Source organism: Euprymna scolopes, chromosome 22 (genome assembly GCF_053919585.1).
Source record: "Euprymna scolopes isolate OS-2025 chromosome 22, ASM5391958v1, whole genome shotgun sequence".
Lineage (NCBI taxonomy): Eukaryota > Metazoa > Mollusca > Cephalopoda > Sepiida > Sepiolidae > Euprymna > Euprymna scolopes.
This window is the reverse complement of record NC_136503.1, coordinates 46,132,460-46,158,024: the sequence shown is the minus strand read 5'-3', so window position 1 is coordinate 46,158,024 and position 25,565 is coordinate 46,132,460. Positions and strand designations below refer to the sequence as shown.

The 25,565-nt window shown below is 38.1% G+C and overlaps 1 protein-coding gene across 1 annotated transcript in view; it reads right to left on the bottom strand.

Moving 5' to 3' along the window:
- Positions 1-4,809: 4,809 nt before the first annotated feature.
- The window catches only part of LOC145243706 (uncharacterized), a 61,129-nt gene continuing 40,373 nt past the window's right edge, over positions 4,810-25,565 (bottom strand). The window contains exons 5-6 of the mRNA XM_080106762.1: positions 17,872-17,949; positions 4,810-7,103 (exon numbers count right to left, since the gene is read on the bottom strand). Of these exons, the coding sequence (XP_079962888.1) occupies positions 6,696-7,103; positions 17,872-17,949 (486 nt within the window). The 3' untranslated portion in view covers positions 4,810-6,695. The remainder of the gene's footprint in view (positions 7,104-17,871; positions 17,950-25,565) is intronic.

The window sequence follows — 25,565 nt, the reverse complement described above, 5'->3', positions numbered from 1 at the left end:
CCTTTTTTATCGACATGCTTTTGTGAGAGTTTATTTGGACAAGATTGTGTTATTCACTCCAGGTACTAGTGTTTTGGACTTGAACATTGAAATTTCAACAGGAATGTCACTAGATATTTGCTGGTATTATCGTACTTGGTCCAAATTACATCACCAGAATGAAATCACTCGTCTGTTCTATACATTTTGGAATTGGAATCAGATTCCTCATCAGTGTAGCCCTTAACCTCAACATCATCAACACATTCACTCCTCTTCTCTTTAATGTTGGAGTACATCGACTGCATGTCTATTTTGATTCCTACAAAAAAAACATTGCCACTTTTCATTCTGTGAATGGATTGAGTTCCCGGAAGTGGAATTGATGAACGTTCAATAGAAGCAAACTCTTCAACAATGAAAACTTCAATGATAAAAAAAAGAAAATTTATCTGTAGATTCTCTTAATACTGACAGCACAGATACAACATGATTGGCACAGAGAATTTGGCTTGGATGATTGATGAGAGCACAAAGGAATGCACCCTTTATAAAGGATCTAACAGTACCAGACATGTTCGTACCCTTGTTGTAGATTAAACATCGAGATGTGATTCGAACAAATACTAAAATGCAAATGGTTCTACTTGCCTCACCTCTTTTTCTTCTGTGCTCCATTTGGATACGCTCTCTTCATCACTTTCTGAAGCTAGCAAGTTCTAACATGAAAGTGTCAACTCAAAGTGTTTTCGATTTATGAAAATCTTTCCTAATCCCCAAAAGGTAACACATACATGTGAAAATAATAAGCCAGTGCCAACTTATAAATTTCTATGAGACCTGGTTAAGAAAATCAGTTTTCAACAGACTTCACCAGCAGCATTAAAAGACACTAGAATGCATGCTCTTCATCCCCTACCCTGGACGGGGGGGGGGAGGTAGAGGAAAGAACATGTCACAAAAGGAAAGGACCGAATTACTCATATACCAGCTTTATGAACACACACATCTATACACGCCCTAACAAGAACAAGATAAACCCACACACACACACACACACACACACACACACACAATGCCATGCTGCCAAACACTCATGTAAATCACCTACACATACATATTATTCACTCTATGAGCATATTGATTAGTGACTACTATTTGCTCAACTTGTTTACTTAAACATGTGGGTGTACTGTAAACATTTTTATTATTGAAAATAACTTTTATATTCTTATTCCTTGTATGTTTATAAAGGGTGAGGCAACAAAATTGTCACCCTAGAAAAGACGACATGATTCTATTTCTGTTTGATGAAAACCGGTTTTCTTTTCTTTTTTTTTTTTTTTTTGTTGCAGACCATCTACTAGTTGGCCAGTTGTGTACAAATCCCAAGAGTGATAGAAGCCTTCTATCATGTCTGAAAGTGACACAATGTTCAACAAGCAAGATCGGAAATGCACTGCTGTACAACTTATGCACTTTACCGATCCAAGTTAGGAGAACAGGAAAATTGCCACCACCCTCAAAATGCAAATCCAGATGGTTCCACCCTGTATTTTCTATGTTTTGTTATAAAAGTTTTTTTTTTTTTCAATTTCTCTTTCATAAAAAAAAACTCTGTTTATGTTTTATGTAGCACTTGCTACCTGGTGACCCTTCTCTTATTTCAATTTTTCATTTTATTTTCAATTTCATTATGCATACATGTTCCTGATACATCCTTTAATTTCGTCCTTTATTATTACATACATTTCATACCCAATTCATATTAGCATACACAAAAAACATTATTGTTATCCAAAAGTGGCCTCTATCAAAGCTGGGGGACCGCATCACACCTCTGCGTACCTCAAAATATTCTCATGAAGTAACATCAAAACGTGTTTGCTTTCATGGATGATGAATATTTTATAAAAATTAGTTCCATCATGCACACACACAACCACACACACAACCAAACATACATACAAATACACAACCACACACACACACATAAAACTCCCCACACGTACACAATCACATGCACATAACCACACATACATACAATCACACACACATACACAGCCACACACACAAACTCCCCACACGTACACAATCACATGCACATAACCACACATACACATACACAGCCACACAAACATACACACACAACCACACACACACCCACACACACCCACCCACACATACACACACACAACCACACACACACACACACACACACACACACACACACAAATCTCCCCACACGTACACAATCACAATCACATAACCACACATACACACACACACATACACAATGACACAAACACAAACATACATATACACACACACACACATGCACACCCACACACACATGGCACACAGAGAAGGACCTACAGCACAGTGCTGATGAAAGTGTAAAATAAAGATACAATCAACCTTTCAAATCGTCCAAGTAGAAATTCTAACAATTACTACAATTCCAACATTTCTTAACATGTCAATGCCCTGGAAAATCTAAATACCTTTATTATGTGAGTCATGTTTATCACAATAAGCATACCTAATACATAAAGTAACTTACCCTGCCTGAATTTGTACAACGCAAATGAGTAATACTGTAGCTTGATACATTATTTTCTAAGATAATCAGTAGTTATGACAATTTTTTTTTCGCAAGTAGGAATAGTTATCGCAATCAGATGATTTAAAAGATTTCTAACCTGTTTAAAGTTTTACATATTTTATATATTCAATCCTTTTGATCAAAGAAAAATATATTTATTTAAGCATGGATCTGAAATCCAACACGTCTGTTTTTTTTTTGTTTTTTGTTTTTTTTTACAAAGCAGTCACCACTTATCAAGGCCGGTAGGTCACTTGAGGATAAGGGTTAATGAGGTACAGTAGTAATCGTTAGTAGTAGAAATTTGGTAAATTGGATTACTTAAGGGGATGGCTCGTCAAGAACTTGTTCACGTTGGACGACCAGTAGTCAGTTGGAAAATAGGAAAATGGAACAGTTCCACAGCCGTGCAGTTCTAAGAAAGAAGCTTTGTTAATGGAATCTATGTTTAGTTTTAGGTAGAGATAGAGAGTAGGGGAAATCATTGATAGTGGTTTCAGATAGACGAGTGTTTTTCATGAAAGTCAGGATAGGGGAGACGATAGATTGGCGCTCAGACGAGCACTTGCCATGAAAATAACAATAAAGTAAAGACAGGCTCACAACGTCTCTTCTGTAGAAAAGAGGTTGTAGGGAAGAGAAAATGGCATCCCTCACTAGAGTATGAAGTCTATTTTGAACTCTGTCAAAGCAGGATAGGCTGCTTCTAGCAGGTCCTTCCCAGATGTAGCAACAGTACTCCATCCTTTGATCTATTTGGCTCTTATACAGGTAGAGAAGCTTGTTAAAACATGGAGCCTCCTCAAGATGAGAGCCATTCATTTCAGTTGATGCCAGATGGGGACCAGAGTATTGATGATGTAAAGATAGAAGCTTGGTTTTAAATGCATTAAAATTAACCAGCCATCTCTTTCCCCATTGTACTATGTGCTCAAGATCATAGAGAACTTAATCATTTACAGCCTTTAAAGTGTTACCATAGATGGCAGTGTTGTCAGCATAAATGTGTACAAATGATCTTAGGATATGATTTGGGAGATCATTGAAGTAGATCAGGAAGAAAGTTGAGGGATTCCAGCATTAATACCATGAGCTTCTGATCTCTGCCCCTCAACCACTACTCTTATCAGAGAGAAATGATTTAATAATTGAGAAGATATTTCCAGCTATACTGTAGCTGGAGATCGTGTGGAGTAGACCTTTATGCCATACTCTATCAAAGGCCTTTGATATGTCAAGAGCAATTGCCCTAGAAAGGAAGCCTCTGTCAAGAGATTTTCTAATCCTATGAGATATAACTGTTAGCACATCTGCTGTAGATCTAGCAGAACAGAAACCATATTGCATGTCACTGAGGAGGTTGTTTTTAGTGAGGTGGTTGACTATTTCTCTATTTAACACAGATTCCAGCAACTTACTCATGATGCACAGGAGACTGATTGGTCTGTATTGAGAGGGAAATGACTGATCATCTGAATTTTTAAATATGGGACATACTGATGAGGTTTTCCAGGGTGTTGGGAAGCAATTCTCCTTAAGACAACGTTTAAACAGCTTTGTAAGTATGGGAGCTAGTTCTGGTTGAAGCTTTTTGAGCACTATAATTGGAATGGTTGAAACAAGGTTGTGTGTGATTAGTCTGAAATTGACAGGCAATCATAATAGTGAATTGAGGCTGACTTCACTAAACATGATTATGGCAACAAGATGCTTTGCTGAAAAATGAACCCACTGGAATTAATTTATATATATATATATATATATATATATATATATATATATATATATATATATATATATATATATGCATTAGATTCAGTGGCATGCAGAATGGAAGGAATGATGGTTCAGACCATTCAAATTGGAGGAGGGGAGATACAATCATCTTCAAATCTTCTCCATTTCTCATAATCTTTCTCAGAACTAGGACTTATACTTGAATCTTTGGAGAATGCAATCACAATATTGTTTCCGAGCATCATCAAGGCAACACAAGCGGTTATGGCGTAGCCTCCCCCCCCCTCCTGTCCGGCTTTGGTAGAGGCCATTTTGGATCAACATTTAATATGTATTGTTTATAAAGTTACTTTTAGTGAAGGAAGAAAATAAAGGATATATATATATATATATATATATATATATATATATATATATATATATATATATATATATATATATATATAAGTCAATAAAGAGATAAAATGAAAGTATAAAACTATATATACTAATATTTATAGATTTATTCATTTATTCAATAAGGGTATACATCAATTAAATTGTTAGGTAAATGGGAACTCTTTACACCAAGGTATTTCGGAGCTTAATGCTTCTCATCAGAGGCATGGATGCATATAAAAAATGAAAATAAATGAAACATTAGGAGAACAGAAGAGTCAACTAAAAACATAAGCAGAGTTTTGTAAATGAAAAATGGAGAAAAACGAAATTTCATAACAAAACATTTTTATACAAGGAATAAGAACATAAAGGTTACTTTCAGTAATTGTTCTTTTATGCAAATTTTTGTTTGGTGAAGAAAATTGAGTTAGTAGTCACAAGGTTTATACATAACATCTTTGTGTAATCCAATATGTTCGTAATTTGGATATGTGTGTATAAGTACAGGATGGAACGATAAAATTGTCGCCCTGGAAAAAAAAACATGATTCCATTTCTGTTTGATGAAAACAGGTTTTCTTTTTTCTTTTTCTTTTTTGTTGCAGAAACCACACCAAAGAACCATGGCTAGAAACTTTGTTGAGCTGTACCCTCAACCATTCGACCATGAAGATTTGCATTTTGAGGTTGCTGGCAATGGTTCTGTTGTCATGACTTGGATCGGTAGAGAGCATGTGTTGAACAGCGGCGCATTCACAATCTCGCTCGTTGAACATTGTGTCACTTTCAGACAGGATAGAAGGCGCCTATCGCTCTTGATTTTTGTACACAACTGGACAACTAGTAGATGGTCTGCAACAAAAAAAAAAGAAAACCAGTTTTCATCAAACAGAAATGGAATCATGTCTTTTCTAGGAGCAACAATTTTATCGTTCCATCCGGTACTAGAAAAAAATCTATGACTAGAGAGAGCGTATTATTGTTAGCAATTGAAATATTTTTTTCTCTGACACAAATGAAAACCAAATGAAGAAAATGTAGAAAGACATTGCCATGGGACTGCATCCTTCTACAACATCTTTGTTTTAAAATCCAATATCAACAGATACTTGTTGAGCAAATTTTATCCATTTCATTCAACGTCCTCAACCCTCTCGTAGCATTGTTCATCATTCAACTGGCAGTCTCATCAATCCTTGTCTTTAAGTGGATTTAAGCTTTGGCAAGTGATGACTCATCAGTAAACTAATAAAGGTGCTTGTTTAGTTTAATCAAGATATTAAAAAATGAAAATATTTAAAAAAAAAATTACATTGTACATTACCGTTATGGAATAAAGTTCCCATGAAAAAAAAAAAAAAAAAAAATTCACTTAATTTGATTAAGTAGTTTTTCTTCTACAAAGGAAAATCAAATTTTAATGAGATCGATTGTATCCTGCCATCTTGCCTATTTTGCATACGAGGAGGGGGGGGTGCCTTTAAATGAAAACGAGATTAACAAAGGATAAAATGAAAAAGGGATTAAAAAAGAACAAAGAAACACTGTAAAATAAGTGAAAAAGAAAAACCCTAAAATAATTATCTAGGTATTTTTTCTACCCATGTTTCAAAATAATCTCGTCAAATTTTGACAAACTTTAAGCGGTGATTGGAGTTATCTCTCTTGGTGCACTCCTCGTGCACGAAAGAGGCAACTTTGCAGATTACGATCTATCTCATTAAAATTTGATTTTCCTCTGTAAAAAAAACTACTTGATCAAATTAAGTGAAATTTTTTTTTATGAAAACTTAATTTCATAACAGATACGTACAATATATATATACTTTTTTTTTTTTTGCAATATTTTCCTTTTTTTATGTCTTGATTAAATTAAACAAGTACTCTAATAAAGTATATAATAATAAAAAAAACTGGAAAAGAAGAAGAAAATTTTTTTTTTTTATTAAGTACAATAAAAAAAAAAAGTTGTTCCTTTTTCAGAGTTTCTACTTCAGGCCGGTGGTAATGAACGCTTCGTTGGGATGTACCATTGCATGCAAGAGGCAACACTTTCCTTAAACGTAGGGGGTGCTGTTTGAGGACGGGTAATTTGTGAATATTGGACCTTCCTCCAACAAGGATCAAACATATGTGGTTTCAGAATGCGGCTGTAGGCACGTGTTCTGTCGAGCTCCAATTGGTAGGATGTTAGTGACGTGTTGTTGTCATAGAAAGGACTAGTTGGAATGTTGCGCTGCAAATATTTATGAGTGAACGTGTCTTTGGGACTTGAACTTCGAAATGCTCTTTCATATGTTGACCTGAGAGGCCCTGCACATTTCAGGTACTCTTCATCTGGCCTCCAGGCGACCAGGTTTGATGCAGTGTTATATTTGTTAAATTTTTTCTTTCCTAAACCCTGTTAAAAAAACAAAAAAAGAAAAAAAAAGTAAAATGCCAGTAGCTTAGAAAGCATTTGATTCAGCAGATTAAGTGACAAGTTCCAATGAAAAACGCGATGAATATTATTTCTATTATTTGGATTACTGTTCTCATTCTGAGCATTATTCTGACAACTTTTTAGTTGATCTAACCGCAAACCTTCTTTAGCTGTATCTTGTCAACCTCGGAAATCTTTCTGTCAAACTTTGGAATCTGTCTGTCAAATTTTGAAATCTTTCTGTTAAACTTTGAAATCTTTCTGTCAAACTTTGGAATCTTTTTGTCAAACTTTGAAATCTTTCTGTTTAACTCAGTAATCTGCATGAAGCATTCAAACTACTGTTCTCATCTTCATGTGTCCTCTGTCAAACTCAGGAATTTTCCTGTTGAACTCAGAAACCTACATGGAATTTCCAATGGAACCCTTTATCTAATCCATGGGGTTAGTATGCTCTCGTTCTGTGGCCATGACCAGGTAAAACCTCTAAGTGACTTGCAATTGTATTTTGAATATAGCCCATAGGATTGACCGTTTAACCTCCAGAAGAGTGTAACTTGCGAATTTTACCAAGTCTTTTATCCGTTATGTCACATACTCAGTGTAATTGATACTCAAAATGAAATTACAAATTATTTAAGACTTTTACCTGGTTATGGCTGACAAAACAAGAGCATGCTACCCCTGAGGATTCCATTCAAAATTCTGTGAAGATTCTTGAGTTTGACAGAAAGATTGCAGACTTTAACACGATGCACCTTAAGAAAGTCGGAGGCTACATCGACTGAAACGTTGTGGAGATAACACCCCAGATGAGAACAGTAGTCTGAAGAATCCAAATAATACGAATTATCAATCATCATCTCCAAAATTCAGAAAGCAATAAATTCAATTTCTTCAAATTGAGAAATTAGAATTTGCAAAGAGGAATATTTCAAATCTAAAATTCGACAGTAAAAACTTACTTTTTTTTTAAACGCCCCCCCCCCGGAGTTTCCACACACACCTCCAAACACCCGGGCAACGTAAAATAAAGTCAGCCGAATTTTAGAAGTTAAACCTAGATAGCATTGCATCTGACATATTGTTATTTGATTCTTCCTAGTGTTTTTTTTTTGTTTTTGTTTTTTTCTGAACATTTAGTGCATGTTGTTATGAATAATACATACACTTTCATTTAATTTAAATTCTTTGCAAATACAATTTACCTCCCTCGGAATATTTTTTGAAGGCAAAACAATTTTCTTTTCCGCAACAAACGTACATTAATAGATTACAGCCATTTTTGTTATCAGCAGCAAATGTCACTATTAATAGTAAACAGTACTGCTAATACATTCTTTTGTTTATTACTATTAAATAACTTTTATTTCTCTCCAGATGCAATCCTTTCTATAAGAGACAAATACGTCCTAAAATGTAGCACTGTTACTACATCTGGAGAGAGCTGTTCAGAACACCATTTCCTGCCTTAACAGGGTTCACAACCTGGTAGGTGATATCCTTTTCTACTCTTTGCAACCTCTTTCTCAAAGAAGAAATGTTATTAGTCTATTTCTATCCTATTGTTATTTTCATAGCAATGCTCGACTAGCTACACTCTATGGTCCCCTCTCCCTGCAAAACATTCACAACAAACACTCGCCTAGTTACAACCACTGTCAACAATTTCCACCACTTTCTGTCAGTGCCTGAATCTAAACATAAATTCCATGAACAAAGTTTCTTTCCTAGAATTGCCTACTTATGGAATTCCATACCATAGGCCTGCTTTCTAGCTGACTAAAAAGTGGCCGTCTTCAAGTTCAATAGTTAAAGATGAACTGCCCCTTTAAAAATTAAATTCTACCTAATTTTGATCACTACCAGTCACTATGCTATTGTCTCTACAGAAGAAGGGAGTGTAAGTCACCTGACATCCAGTTGTAAGATTCTGCTGAGAGATGACTACAATACAATGTGACACAATGGAGTATGTAAGTATCTCCACTGGACCATCTGTAAATTAGTTAAATATTGAATGCAGCAGTAAGTCATGGGAACATGTTTACCAGAAAAAAACAGTTGGAAATAAGTCATACACCATTCACTGTGACTATGCAATTCCTGCAGCTAGAAAATGGTGCTATTAAACCTGACACAGAGATATGAGACAAGAGGGAGAAGTAGCAACCCTAGTTGAAGTCAGTGTCCCTAATGATGCTTGCTTAAACAAAGCTTAGAGAGAAAAGATAAACAAAGCTTAGAGAGAAAAGATAACTAAATACCAAAGTCTTATGTACGACATGATAGAAACTAGAAACAGGAATCTTAGGAAGATCTCTATCATTCCAGCATTTTTTTTTATGGAATTGGAATAATAGTTTAGAAAGGACATAGAAAAGGGAGTGGAAATGATATTTTAGAAAGGAACCGGGGATGAAATTTAAGAAAGAGGGATTGGACTAGTAGGTGCCAAGATATGGATTATCTCATCTTGTTTTGTATTTTTAACTGTACGAGTTACGTCCCTTGGAAGATAATAAAAATGGCTTCTTGTACTCTAAAGACATCTCGTCGTTATCTCTCCTTTATATTTACTTATTTGTCCTAACAAATACAACAGAATAATACAACACTAGGTTAGAAAGAGAACTGGAGATAACATTTTAAAAAAGTGGGAGGGAAACAAAATTTTAGAAAGGAGAGTGGAATTAGTAGTTTATGAAGGGGAGTCGGAACTAGTAGTTTATAATAAGGAGTGGAACTAGTAGTTTAGAAAGGGGAGTTGGGACAACATTTTAGAAAGGTGTGGTTAGAAGCAAGAAAGACAAGTCTTATCGTGGGTGCTCAGCGAGTGAGTTCAGGCGAAGAAAAGGAAGAACAAACATGACGGCAAGCATTTTTATTTCGTCCGTTCTTGCGTAATCTCGTGTGTGCGTGAAGATGGAAACTATAAAACGATGTTCATTTCTCGGTGCTGGGAGATTATTCCCGATCAGGCTAGAGAGAAGGCAACGAGAGTAGAGACAGAGGACTGTAGCGATAATCTTTCTTGAACATTCTGTTTGTGTATTTGAGGTGACCCCCCCCCATTATACTTCAAGCTATTTTGGCGATGGTGAACGCAGGCTTAAGCAACATGATTAAGCCTTTTAATGGCGACGGTGATGTGGTGGCGTGGCTTAATAAAGTGGACCTTGTAGCAAGGATTCAGAGGCTGGATGATGTGGCCGCAGTAATGCCACTGTTTCTAGAATGGGACACACTGGCCCTCTATTTGGAGCTTAGCGAGCGGGAACGGGGTGACGCAGACGCCATCAAGAGTCGACTGATCAAAACTTTTGCAGAGGGGCCTTTCGAGGCCTTTAATAAGTTGAAAGAGAAGAGGTGGACTGGTGAATCTGTTGATGTCTATGCGAATGAGATAAGGAGATTAGTTGAGTTGTCGGGCATCAGGGGACACGCCACGAGTCACGTAGTCAAGATGACTTTTGTTACCGGGTTCCCGGAAGAGATATCGAAAAGGTTGCAGCAGGTCCCGGGAGTGGAGACGCTGGATGTGAGTGAGCTGCTTAAAACTGCAAAAATCTTGGTGAGCACCCATCCCACGGAGCCTGGAGGAACGACAGCAACGGTACAGCAGGATGTGGGCAGGAATCTGCCGAACCCGGGGATGGCATGCTTCAAATGCAGGGGACCACACATGAGAAGAGACTGCAGGAAGTTCTTGCAATGGACAGTGTGTTACAAATGCAATTGGAGAGGCCATTTAGCGGTAAAATGCACAAGTTCGGGAAACTGGCGAGGGGAGGCCGACGCGTCAGCAGCCACCCCGATTCGAGAATAGTGGCGCACCCGCAGCAAATGCCCAAACAGAAGATTGCGGTGGAAGGACGGGAAGTTATGGCCCTGATTGACACTGGCTGCACCACTACCATGGTGCACACTACTCTGGTCGGAAGATGGAAAGGGAAGGGTGAAGTAATGGCATTCGATGGAGCGCGAGTGAAGTGTCGAGGGAGGAAGACCGTCACTATTGATATTACTGAACGTCAGATGAGGGTCCATACAATTGTCACTGATCGCCTGATGCCTGGCGTTTAAGCCATCATTGGAATGGATGTTATATGCCGCCTTGGAGGTGTTACCATCACACATGTAACAACGTGAGGTTCAGACTAGCTGAGTGTGCAGTGACGGAACAAGACCCCAGAGGGATCAACAAGACCGGGGAGGAAAGAAAATTGTCGATCAAAGATCAGGACTTCCGAGCCGAATTCGACGGAGAGCAGTGGACGGTGGAGTGGGCATGGAAACATCAAGCGCCATCGCTGACAAACAGGGTGGCGTGCTACACAAATTCGCTTAGAGGAGGGGCGAGAAAGGAGTTTGAGCAAGAAGTCGACCGATGGATTGAGGAGGGGATACTGATGCCGTGGACGGATGACGTGGAGTCGGGCATTTTGCCGTTGATGGCCGTTCTGCAAACAACTAAAGGGAAAGTAAGACCGGTCCTGGATTTCCGAGAGCTGAACGGCCATGTTAAGTGCCATACGGGAGGCGACACCGTAGATGTGTGCAGTGAGACCATTAGACCAGCTACATAAACAGACATGCCGAAGGACGAGGATGGAATGATAAGGTGGGAGAAAGAACGGTCGCCATGATGGAAGAGCTCCTGAAAGAAGCAGAACAGCAAGACCCAGTCCAGGGAACCTGGAACGTACCACGAACATTGGATGGAGTCGTGTGGTGCGATGCGAGCAGCATTGCAACAGGGGAGGAGTAGTTGCAGAAGATGCAGCCGGGTTGAGGAAAAAGAATGACGTCAGCCACATCAATGTGGTGGAATTAGACGCGACAATAAAAGGAGTCAATCTGGCCTTGAAATGGGGACTATGTGACATCTGCATCAAAACAGACTCTGCCACGGTGTTTGCTTGGCTAAAGTCTCTCATTTCAAGCGAAAAAAGGATAAAAACTAAAGGGGCTGCGGAGATGTTAGTGAAGCGCAGGCTTGGGGTGCTGGCTGAGCTGATGCAAGAGTTTTGTTTGAAGCTTCGCGTAGACATGGTGGCTTCTGAAAAGAACCGAGCAGATGCTCTCACGAAAGTGAAGAAGAGTTGGCTGTTGCCAAAGAAAGATGTTGTTGCTGCATCAGATCTAGATGATGTTGGCGTGCGAGAACTGCACAATTTGCACCATATGGGGGTAGAGAGGACTTGGTACTTAGTGAAAAAAGTCGACCCGAGGATCACCAAGGAGCAAGTGAGGCAAGTGGTCAGGACATGCGACAGATGTCAGTCGATTGATCCTGCTCCAAGCACGCATGAAGCTGGCCAATTGGAGGTGAGTGGGACCTGGGAGAGACTGGCATGCGATGTCACCCATTACAGGGGTGGACTTTACCTGACCATGATTGACTGTGGGCCCAGGAGATTTGCCCTATGGAAGAAGCTATGTGGAGGAACAGGCAATGAAATAGCGAAATCCTTGATGAGGTGTTTTTGGAGCGAGGCCCCGTAGAAGAGTTGTTAACCGACAACGGGACTGCATTCAAGTCATTAGCAGTGACAGAAGTACTGAAGAAATGGAAGATCCAACAATTTTTCAGAGCTGCCTACAGACCCAGTGGCAACGGGATTGTGGAGAGAAACCACCGCACCATAAAGGCAGTTGTGGAAAGAGGAGGCACCTCACCTGAGCAAGCTGTCTTCTGGTATAACATGTCGCCTAAACTGGGACAAGAACCAGAGACGGTCCCGCAACTGTCGACGTTTACATATTCCTGGAGACATCCCAGGGTGGAGCCGGCAAGCCGAGAAATAGAGGCCACAGGGACAATTAAACTCGGGGATGAGGTATGGGTGAAGCCACCGGGGGCGTGCTGCACCACACAATGGAGTAGAGGACGCGTGACTGGGAGGAACACTAGTAACAACATTGTGGTGGAAGGAGTCCCGAGGCACATTCTCGACGTCAGACCAATGGAGGGCGAAGCAGTGGAGGGGAGTGTGCAGCCAAAGGAGGAGGATGAGACACCTCAGAGGCCAAGTAGAGAGAGGCGACCGCCACAGTGGATGAGAGACTACGAAATGTGATCTTGAGATCAGGGAGGCATGTGGTTAGAAGCAAGAAAGACAAGTCTTATCGTGGGTGCTCAGCGAGTGAGTTCAGGCGAAAAAAAGGAAGAACAAACATGGCGGCCAGCATTTTTATTTCGTCCGTTCTCGCGTAATCTCGTGTGTGCGTGAAGATGGAAACTGTACGAGCCTTTTTCAAGTCTCACACAAAAACACACATTCACATTTAAAGCTATGTCATATACATACGCGCACACAAACATACGCGCCCACGTCCACACACACGTACATTTATTCACGTTCGCGTACATACACTCACATTCACGGTATATACACACACGCTAACGCACACATATGTACTCACACACGCACACGCGAATGCACACATGGACGACGTCATTTCCGCTTTCTAGGGAAATATACACATGCGCAAAAGACACTCCGGAAACGAGTATAAAAGGAAGAGCAACAAGTGGCTCCTTCTTTCCGGTGCAGCTTCCGTGCTGGTCGGTTGGTCTTCAGACCGCCCGCGCGCGTCACGCCCACTTACTACTATGTATGGGGCACGAGCTAACAGACTGTATGTACACATTCCCACTCTTTCTCTCTCTATCTACTACTGGTCCCTGAGAACACCTTCGCGTAGCTGACTACTAACTGATGTCAACTCTCATATCCTCTTCTTTGTCTACACGCTGGACTAACATTCTCATTCCCACTACAACACTTATTTCTCTTTTCACGCGTGAACAAACACATTTCCTATTCTTCTACAACACCAACCCCGCAACGAACAGTGGTTACACTTGCGCGGACATGAACACATGTTATAACTAAAACGTTCATTCTTTCAACAGCAAATAAACGACGTTTATCTTATTCATCAATTGAGTCTTTGTTTCCTTCAATTCCATTCGTGTCATTGTGGCGAGCTAGAGTATTATACCCTGGTCCGCAACAAAACTATAAAACGATGTTCATTTCTCGGTGCTGGGAGATTATTCCCGATCATGCAGGAGAGAAGGCGACGAGAGTAGAGACTGAGGACTGTAGCGATAATCTTTCTTGAACATTCCGTTTGTGTATTTGAGGTGACCCCCCCCCCCCACATTATACTTCAGGAACAGAATTTTAGAGAAAGGAGTGGAATTAGTAGATTAGAAAGAGGTGGAGGATTAGTAGTTTAGAAAGAGCAGCGGAGATAACATAAGGGAAGTATTTAAGAAAGATGGGTGGGAATGATATTTTGATAAAATAGTGAATAAGTTGCATTTCAAAAAAAAAAAAAAAAAAAAAAAAGAAAAAAGGGGATGTGTTAGTCGCAGATAAATGAGAAGAAAAGTAGCTGACTGAATAAACAAGTTATTAGAAGATAAGTGTTATAGTACTTGACAGCAAAACTGAACTTGATCGCAACAACGCCAAAAAAAACAAAAAAACAAAACAAAAAACAAAACACGTGTTTCCACTTCAAACAATCGACACATTCAAATGATATGCGTATAGAAACGCATGTTAGATCATGTACATTGTTATCGAATGATTTTGTTATTGTTTGTTAGACACAATTATTTTTATTTTTTATTTTATTTATTTATGTACTAGTTGTACGCCGCACGGTTCTAAAATATGCATAAATATTATATTTTAATTCATGCAGAATTCGTATTTATTATAAACAGAAATACTGTAGGTATTAAACGTAACGTTAAATTCCTTTTAAGAAAAAAATAAAGTAAAAAAAATTTTTTTTTTTTTAAACCCCGAAGAAACCGAGACATGTGCATGCGAGTATTATGTTTTTTTCTAAACAGTTCACTTCTTGTAAGTAAAAAAACAAACAAAAACACTTGAGCTGAGATCGAAACCAAAACTTAAAGACAGTGAGCGAACTACGATAACCATTAGGCCAGCTTCGCACGACCTTTAAAAAGTGTTTTCAAACCTACTTATTCTTAACATAAGTAATCTGTCATGCAAACGATTCATGAAACAGATGATATACAGATGAAAATCCCATGACCCCCATGTACTTATTTTGCCCCCTTAGCAAACCTTTTTTTCTGGATGAAAAACGATAAAAACGTTTTTCACATGTCTGAACACCTTATATACCAAATTTGAAGTCTGTAGACCAAAGATTCATTGAGTATATAAGTTGGGAAATGTCCTCAACACACACGCATATACATTTATAGATATATAGATATACTTTTTTTTTTTTTTTTTTTTATAGAATGACTTTTTCTCTGCTTCCTATGAACTTGCCTTCCTGAAAGGCCAGTAAATAGTCAATAGTACATAGTCGATTTTTAATGTAAGGAAAATCCACCTTCCTCCAAAGAGACACTCTGTATTGGAACAATGGTACTTATGGAGAATACAACCGTGCGACTTTTGTCAATTTTTACGGCATCTTTTGCTTATTAAATTATTAAGTGAGAGTAGAGAATAATAAAAAAAAAAGTTTTTTTTTAAATTAAAACAAACAAACTCACTCATTCCCTTGTTTAAGAATTTGTTTCTAAGTAATAATGTTATTATTTCAGCACGGTCCGTATTTTGCATAAGTACCGGAACAAAAGCTAAAAATTATCTCAGTTTAGAAAGGAGTTCTTTTTTACTGGCTGAGGACAAAAAAGATTAAGCGTAATATCAAAACAGATTCTACACTTTGCTCCTAGACAAAAGGCTATTTCTCTAGTCTATTTTTTAAAAATATATATTTGCATATTATTTCGTCCAAACATATGTGCTATAGAATACATATCCAATGAATTTTTATCTGTTTGGCAACTGTTTCACGAATGCGCTTGCAGGAATCGTTTGCATGACAGATTACTTATGTTAAGAATAAGTAGGTTTGAAAACACTTTTTAAAGATCGTATCAACCTGGCTTAACGGATATTGTACTTGACTCATTGTCTAGGTTTTGGTTGCGATTTCAGCAGTGAACTGTTTAAATGCAACTTATTCACTATTTTATCAAAATATATTTACCACACATCTTTCTTAAATACCGTTACTACTTCCCTCATGTCATCTCCACTGCTCTTTCTAAACTACTAGTCCCCCACCTCTTCCTAACCTACTAATTCCACTCCTTTCTCTAAAGATTCTGTTCCTTCCCTTTCTAAAATGTTGTCCCAACTCCCTTTTCTAAACTACTACTTCCACTCCTTATTCTAAACTACTAGTTCCAACTCCCCTTTGTAAACTACTAATTCCACTTCCCTTTCTAAAATACTTGCATGTACATGTCTCAGTCTGTTTCCGGTTTGTTTGTTTTTTTGTTTGTTTGTTTTTTTTACTTCATTTTTTTAAAGGAATTTAACGTTAATTTACGTTAATGTGATTTCTATGTATAATAAATAAGAAATCTGCATTAATTAAAATATAATTATTTATGTATATTTTACGACCGGGCAACGCTGGGTGGCGTGCTAGTTTTTCAATAATTTTAGATTTGCTTTTATATAAATATTTTTCTATTTCATCATTTGATTACTTCTTTTACTTATTTCTTATATTCTTATATTTCATACAGAAACATTCGGTGTTCCACTTCGCCAAAAAATACACAAAGATATTCTAATGCAAAAAACTGGAAGAATGGGCCAACCAACAGTGTGCCAAGTACATTCTGGATGAATTTACCCATAGCTATAACTATAATAGATAAGGGAAGATCCACTATAATGAGGAGAGGACTATAATGGCTGTCCAAGATCAAAGTTTGATGACCAATGCTTTTAAGATGGATGGTCTTAGCAATGACAACAGATGCAGGTAGTAAATTATTAATCTCACCTTATTTCCATGAAATCTGCTCGACTAAGCCTCAACCTCTGGTTATTTTTACCCGAGGAAATACTGAAAAAAATATTACCCTTATGGGCGTGTCTTGCGTAGTTTTTAACTTTTAGCTTCATACACATACACACACATGCACAATTCTCCTTTACGCAATGGATTTGGCTACCTGCCCTTGCACAGGGCAAAAATGTAACATAACTTCTATCCCCCTCTTTTCCCCACCTCCGTTTCCCCCCTCCCCAGCCCTTCTGTCTTCTTAGCCCAGCCAATTCTTCTCTCTGTACATACACAAATAACTGTAGTCAGCATAAGGGAAATAACTCAGTGGAATAAAAAAAAACAGAGTTACTTTCTTTTAATTAGTGGCTGAAAAATAAACTACATGATAACATTAAAAGATGCATATATGTCTTGATAACATTAAATGTTATATTAAATGTGCTGTAACACTTATCTTCTAATATCTTGCCTATTCAGTCAGCTACTTTTCTTCTCATTTATCTGTGATTTACGCATCCGTTTTTTTTTTAATGGAACTTATTCACTATTTTATTAAAATATCATTCCCACCCATCTTTCTTAAATACCGTTACTACTTCCCTTACGTCAATGTCATCCTCACTCCCCTTTCTAAACTGCTAGTCCCACTCTTCTTTCTATGACTATTTGACTCCAAAATAATGAATCTTTTGTTTTTTAATTTTACATATTATACATCGGGGACTGCATTGATTAAAAAAAATACCAGTTTTGTTAGTGTTTGCTGTGTATTTTTCAAGTGTTAGTTGGGAATACAAACAGACATCTACCTTTTATATAATAGATGGTACTTAGCTTTTTATAAACTGAAACAACGCTTTCTTACCTGAGTTAGGGATTGAGGATCACATAGAAAGATTTTCCTATTGTCGTGATGAGAGAAGCAATGTTTGGTTGGAGGTTGCTGAAAATGAAGATGAAGATGAAGTTTTATGAATAAGAAGATGAACATAAAAAAAAAAAAAAATTACAGTTATTCATTTTTCAATACCATTGGCAGTACCTACAGAGTGGTCTCAAAGAAATATCACCAATGGAATCGTCAATAAAGATACACCCCATTAATTAGGTTGTCTCTTAGTCTTGTTAAAGTGCCTGGGTATTTTTAATGTACAGTATTATGTCTTCTCCATGTCCTAGAGATATGTTTGATTGCTTTTGCTTACAATTAACATATATCCTTCTGCAACACTTCCATTGTTAGAATTAGTAAATATCCTGAACGTTCAGAATCAGAGGATGGACGTGTTTCTGGATCATCGGTTAGTTGATTGAACCAGGATCAATTTGGAAATCAGGAGATTGATCTTCCTTAGATACTAAGAATCAAAAATCTGAAACACCAAAGGAGCCATTGAGAGAGTTGATAGACTTCCACTACGATGACGACGATGACCACCACCACCATTGGTTTAGCATCCCTTTTACATACCGTGTTGGACTGCTTTTAGTAATTGACTTCCAAACTAACCAATCTCTAAGTCTTTATTTATTCCGTTTTCTCTGAAATCCATTCTTACCACTATGACACTACCATTTTCAGTGTCATGAGTTGACTGGTGAAATTAATCAGATCTTTAATCAATTATGCAAATTAAAATAATAAGTTAATTAATTGTGAAAATAATTAATTTTCACAATTATTGTATTATTTGAATTTGAGTAACAGATTTGTTAAAATCAGTGAAAAAAAAAAAAGTAACCAAATGCAGATACAGTGAAAAACAGCAACGTGTTTAACTTGTTATCATGTTGCCAAACACCAAAACAATTTTAAGAAGGTGCGCGGAATTGTCAGAAACAAAAAATCATTTTAGATTTCGATAAAATGAAAACAAAACAAAAATGTCAAACATTGACAGGTGCGCTGGGTCAACATGATCGGAACATAGAGTGCAAAGTTTGATACGAGACCTTGGGAGCAATCAAAGAAATTAAAGCCCAGATCATTAATTACGGCACTACCCATTGACTGCTTGAGAATGACCAATCATACATGAGTCCGGAAAGGGACGTTTCCTCTTGCCCTCCTCTGTGGTCATGGCATTAAACCATTGGTCGACAGTCCTGATTGGCCAACCAACTAGAAAACACATTTTTCAAAAACTGGGCCTATAAAATCGAATTGGTTCATTTTCCGTTGATCGAGAACCAAGTTCCTTGCTGACAACTCTGCCGCCACTGCACCAGCCATTTTTGACTATCAAAAGCTTTCCACCAGTCAAGCAAGCATATTCTCCCCGTATCTCCGGTATTCGACTTTATTGTAACAAAGTTTTTTTTTGTTTTTTTTTTGCATATTCTTGTAACACTAACGTGTTTCACTAAACCTTGTTATTGTTGTCGATCGGCTGTTTTCAGTTTTTTTTTTTTAGTTGCTAAACCTGTTTGGTAACTACAACTACAAGCATTGAACATTCTTTTTGCCCAATCGCCTTAGGGCTTCTTTTGTAGGTTTGAACAGTCGAAACCCTATGAAGTAGTCACAAAACCCTGACCACTATGGTCTCGTGACAAAATTAGGATCACACCACTTCCTCCCATGTTTTTGTTGGTCTTCCTCTGCTACCTGAACTGTCCTACATCTACTAAACACAAAATTAATTCTTTCTTTCAACGTGACCAAACCAACAGAGTTCTCTGTTTTGTACCCATCTCCCTATACTGTCCAGATTTTATCTTCTTTTGAGATCGACAAATCTAAAGCTGTTTTTAAGACTAACATCATACATACATGGTCACTCCCATACATCATCACACTGTGTATACATGACTAATAGACTATTCCTTTGATTGACTGGTAATGCTCTGCTGTTTACTAATTGTAGAATTCGCTGAACTTTCTCCATCAACTCCTAATCTTTGAAACCACACAACCCGACATTCAACCCCCTCCCCCACCCTTGTAATAGTAGTATTACTAAAGTCATTTTATCTATCCCATGGCCACAATGTTGCACCTTGTGCTTTTTTTTTTTTTTTTTTTTTACAAAGACGTCACCACTTATCAAGGCCTGGAGGCCACTCGAAGATAAGGGTTAATGAGTGTACAGTGGTCAAAGGGAACATGTCAGTCATCGTTAGTAGTGGAAATTTGGTAAATTGGATTACTTAAGGGGACGGCTCATCAAGAACTTGTTCAAGAATTTGTTGACTTTAAGACAACCAGATTGTAGTCAGTTGGAAAGCAGGAAAATGGAACAGTTCCACAGGTGTGTAGTACTAAGAAAGACGCTTTGTTCATGGAATCTACGCTTAGGTTTAGGCACCGATAAAGAGTGGGGGAAATTATTGATAGTGTTTTCAGCTACACAAGTGTTTTTCATGAAAATCAGGCCAAGGAGGATCATAGACTGGAGCTCAGACGAGCACTTGCCATGAAAATAACGATAAAGCAGAGACAGGCGCTTGACGTCGCTTCTGTGGGAAAGAGGTTCCAGGGAAGAGAAAAGGGCATCCCCACTAGGTTTCGAAGTCTAATTTGAACTCTGTTGTGGCAGGATATAGCAACAGTACTCTATCCTTGGACGTACTCAGCTCTTACACAGGTAGAGAATTGCGTCAGCAGTCAGTGCACTTGTTCCCCCTCGACATACATATCCCCGACAATCCCGTTTAGCAACAAAATCACACCCCTTCACCATTGAGGTTCCTAAATGTAAAAAAGTTTTCTACTCTAATAGCTTCTTCCCAGAACAACTAGACTTTGGAATTCCCTTCCTGCTGCCTGCTTCCCTAACTGTACTGATATGCAGAAGTTCAAATGCAACGTAAATCAACACCATAATCTTTGTTAGGCATCGTCCCAATAAGTAGCCCCTTACGTCCAAGTGTCATTATGGCTTGTTTGGGGTGAAGGTGAGTAAAAAAAAGTGAGGCATGCATCGTCCCTCGTGAGTGCACAATGAACGAGGCATAAAAAAAATGACTAAGTTCAGCATTCCACCACTATCATTTAGCCCCTAAAATTCCACAAATTCTGGTGAAAATGAACAAACGGTGCAGTTTTAAGCCTTAACATATGTAAATTTGAGTTCTGCACCATGTAAAAAAAAAGAAATGACTAACTCCATCATTTGCCCCCCCCCTCATTTAGCCCCAAAAGTTCCCAAGACCTTATTAACATATTTAAATATGAATTCAGCACCATGCAAAACTGCTGAATAGACATACACAGAAAAATTTGGACAAATATGGTAAAATAGTCCCAAAAATGGAGTGTTTTTATTAACCCTAAAAGAGACCCTGGGGCACACCCAAGAGTTATTGTGAAGTATAGATAAACAAAATTATATAGAAATCAGTTAGTTACAGCTTTCAGAAAATTTTATAAAAATCCAAGGCATCAATTTTTTTTTAATAAGCACAAAAGTGTCAATTTTAGCCATTTTAACCTGAAAGGCACTCCTAGAGGAGCAACCTGAGTTTTCCTGGAAAATCCGTTCTGTTACTTTTTTACTCATATCATGTTTAATATTTGTGCAAAATTTTAAAAAATTCCAAGGCATAGTTATTGAGAAAAGTGCGCACAGACGAATAGACAAGGATGAATTTACAGTTCCACCCTCCTTTTATCGGGAGACCAAAAAATCTAATTTCTGGAGAACCACAATAGCTTCACCATCCAAACATACTTTTCTCCACATCTGAGTTCGCCTCTATTGTCTTACACCTCTTGCACACTGGTTATCATCTCTAAACTTACCTGTAATTCCACTGCACTTCTTGTGTACCTAATGCTTATAAGTATAATAAAGACTTGAATCGTAGTAATAAGGAACGCAAGAGTGTTGTATGCTCAATCTGTTAAGTCCAAAGTAGCTGAGCAGCGGCTTGGTTCCCACCAGTTTTGGAAAATAGCAAACAGAATCCTGAACAGAAGCGTGTGCTCCATCCCAACTATTATCAATGGACCTGAGATAATCTCGTCAGCATCAGACAAAGCCAAACTCTTTGTCAAGAACTTTGCAGCTAATTCTACCCTTTGCGACCAAGACCGCCAACCCCCAATATTTCCTCCTGTATCAGAAAACACGCTATGTGATATACGTATATCTGTACGTGATGTTGCGAAGCTAATTAAAAACCTTGATTCGAGTAAAGCAACTGGCCCTGATGGTATTCCAATTATAGTACTCAAAAAACTTCAACCTGAATTAGTGCCCATACTTACAAAACTGTTTAAACGTTGTCTTAAGGAGAATAGTTTCCCATCTCCCTGGAAAATCTCATCAGTATGCCCTGTATTTAAGAATTCAGGTGATCGCTCATCTCCCTCTCAGTACAGGCCAATAAGTCTCCTGTGCGTCATGAGTAAGTTGCTAGAATCTGTGTTAAATACAGAAGTAATCAAACATCTCAACAAAAATAACCTTCTTAGTGACACTCAATATGGTTTCCATTCTGCTAGATCTACAGCAGATGTCCTTACAGTTATATCGCATAGGATTAGCAAATCTCTCGACGGTGGCAATCTTTCTAGGGCAATTGCTCTTGACATATCTAAAGCCTTTGATAGGGTATGGCATAAAGGTTTACTTCATAAGATCGCTAGCTATGGTATAGCTGGAAAAGTCTTCTCAATTATTAAATCATTTCTTTCTGATAGGTTCATAAGAGTAGTAGTTGAGGGGCAAAAATCAGAAGCTCACAGTATTAATGCCGGTGTCCCTCAGGGATCCATCCTGGGCCCAACTCTTTTCCTGATCTACATTAATGATCTTCCAAATCATATCCTTACATCATTTGTAGACATTTATGCTGACGACACTACCATTTATGGTAGCACATCTAAGACAGTAAACGACCAAGTTCTCTCCAATTCTCTCTCCTCTGATCTTGAGCACGTAGTACAATGGGGAAAGGAGTGGCTGGTTACTTTTAATGCATCTAAAACCAAGCTTCTCTCTTTACATCATCAACATTCTAATCCACATTTGTCATCAATTGAAATGAATGGCTCTCGTCTTCAGGAGGCCTCAAGTTTTGACAAGCTTCTGGGCTTGACCATTACTCCTGATCTTAAATGGAACACGTATATCAAATCTGTTTCCAAGGCCGCTGGAAAAATGGTGGGATCTTTCTATCGATCCAGTAGATATCTCACTGCTGATGCTATTCTCTACCTATATAAGAGCCAGGTACGTCCAAGGATGGAATACTGTTGCCACATCTGGGCAGGAGCTGCTAGAAAGGACTTGTCCTGCCTTGATAGAGTTCAAAATAGACTTCGTAGCCTCGTGGGAGATGTCCTTTTCTCCTCCTTGCAACCTCTATCTCACAGAAGAGATGTTGCGAGTTTGTCTCTGATGTATCGTTATTTTCATGGAAAGTGTTCAACTGAGCTTCAATCTATGGTTCCCCCTCGCCAAACTTTCACAAGAAACACTCGTCCAGCTGTAAACACTATCAATAATTTCCCCCACTCTTTATCTGTGCCTAAACCTAAACGTAGATTCCATGAACAAAGCTTCTTTCTTAGAACTGCACGCCTGTGGAATTGTCTTCCGTTTTCCTGCTTTCTGGCTGACTACAATATGGTTGTGTTCAAGTCTAAAGTAAATAAGTTCTTGATGAGCCGTTCCATATAAGTTATTAAATTTACCAAATTTTCATTACTAATGATTACTATATTGACCAATTTCTACTGTACACTCTTTAACCCTTATCCTTGAGTGGCCTCTGGGCCTTGATAATGTGGTGATGCCTTTGTAAAAAAAAAAAAAAAAAAAAAAAAAAAAGACTGAGCAGAGGAACTCTCCTTTTTCCGACGGATTTTCAGCATTACAATCAATAAACATAACTTTGGTCTTTGTAACATTCATCTTTTGAGGACAGTTATCCTCATCCTCATAGTTGTTGTTATTTCACCACGTTTCGGCCAACTGATTCTTTGGCCTTTTTCAGGTGGTTAACCATGACAGGATAGAAATGAACTCTTGAAACTCTATCCCCAGTAATTACTGCCTTCCAGAGTTATTGTTGTTTCACCACGTTTTGGCCAACTAATACTCTGACCTGCTTTGGGTAGGATTGAAACCGCTATCTTCAGACAATGCTTCACCTAGTCTTATGTTTCATAGTATTCCTCCGACTCCAACTTAACAAGTAGAGCTATTGTTCCACAGTTAAGGACTAGGTTCCAGCATCTCTTCTGGACAACCTGTATGACACTCTCTGGAAAGCTTCTAATTTATGGATGAAAAGCAACAGACTTGGTGCAGAACACTGCTGTACTCTTACTTTAACATTAAAGTCGTCAGTAAATGTGTTGTTAATTTTAAGACAACTTTGAACATTTCTGTACATTGTTTGAACACCCTTCACCAATAATTTGCTTGCGCCTAATTTATGCAAAGCCCACCAGACAAGGCTTCTTGGCAAGCTATCAAAAGCTTCCTCTAAAACCACAAAATCAAAATATAGGTTCCTCTTCTTACCAACAAACTTCTTTTGCATTTGTTTCAGGGTAAATATAGCATCAGTGATACTATGCCCAGGCATAAAACCAAACTTCAATTCGTGTACACTTAACTGATTTTTTATTTGCTGCTAAATTATTCTCTCAATCACTTCAGGGTCTGATCCATCAATGTTAAGCCTCTGTAATTACCTCTATACAGAACTCATTCTTTACTCTTGTAACATTTTAACAGTTTATTATTGCACTAGGTTCCAAGTCTTTTGGAATAACTTCTTTTATGATCTGATTTGGTGAGTTTTTGATCACCTTAATGTTTATTTTATTTACAGTATTCAACATTTCTACAACATTTGAGAGTCGTCAAGCCTTAACTTTCTTCATCTTACAGCATTCAATGCCATTTCTTTCTCAATTCTTATAACTGAGCCAGATACTGTTCTACAACTTCTTGATTTTCTCAGTTCTATGAAAACTCTTGTCCTGTTCATTTCCAACGATATCTATAGTTGTCTTTCTTATCAGTTTAGCTAACCTGAACACTCCGCTTTGACCATTACTTTGTAAGATACCTGGAAAACTATCTATGTTTCTCATCAGATAAATATCCTTATTCAAAAAACTTTTCTCCAGACACTCCATCTTCCTCCTTTTCTTTAATATACATCTCAACTTCCTCATTCCACTGCCATGTCCCCCTATTTTTTGGAAATCCTTTCGTCTACCCACAAGTCTATCCTTCAAGTATTTATCACAGGTTTCAAAGCATTATAGTTGCAGAGCCATATTGTATTAATATGTGCAGCAACTGTTCAGATGGACAGGTTCGGGTGCACTTCCCTCAAAACTTAAATTTATAAGACTTCTGTGGGCACGCCATGTAAACCGAATTTCATGTGAATGCCTACTCCACAACATATTACACGGTGTTTTGAAAGAGGGTACTCAGCCTCTTGGTCGTTTGCGTCTTAGATTCAAGGATGTGCTAAAGCGAGATCTCAAGGATTTCGGTGTAGAATATGAGCAATGGACAGTACTATCCTAGGATTGGGATGCTTAGCGAGCCAAAATTTATGCCGGGAAAGAGAGAGATGAGATAG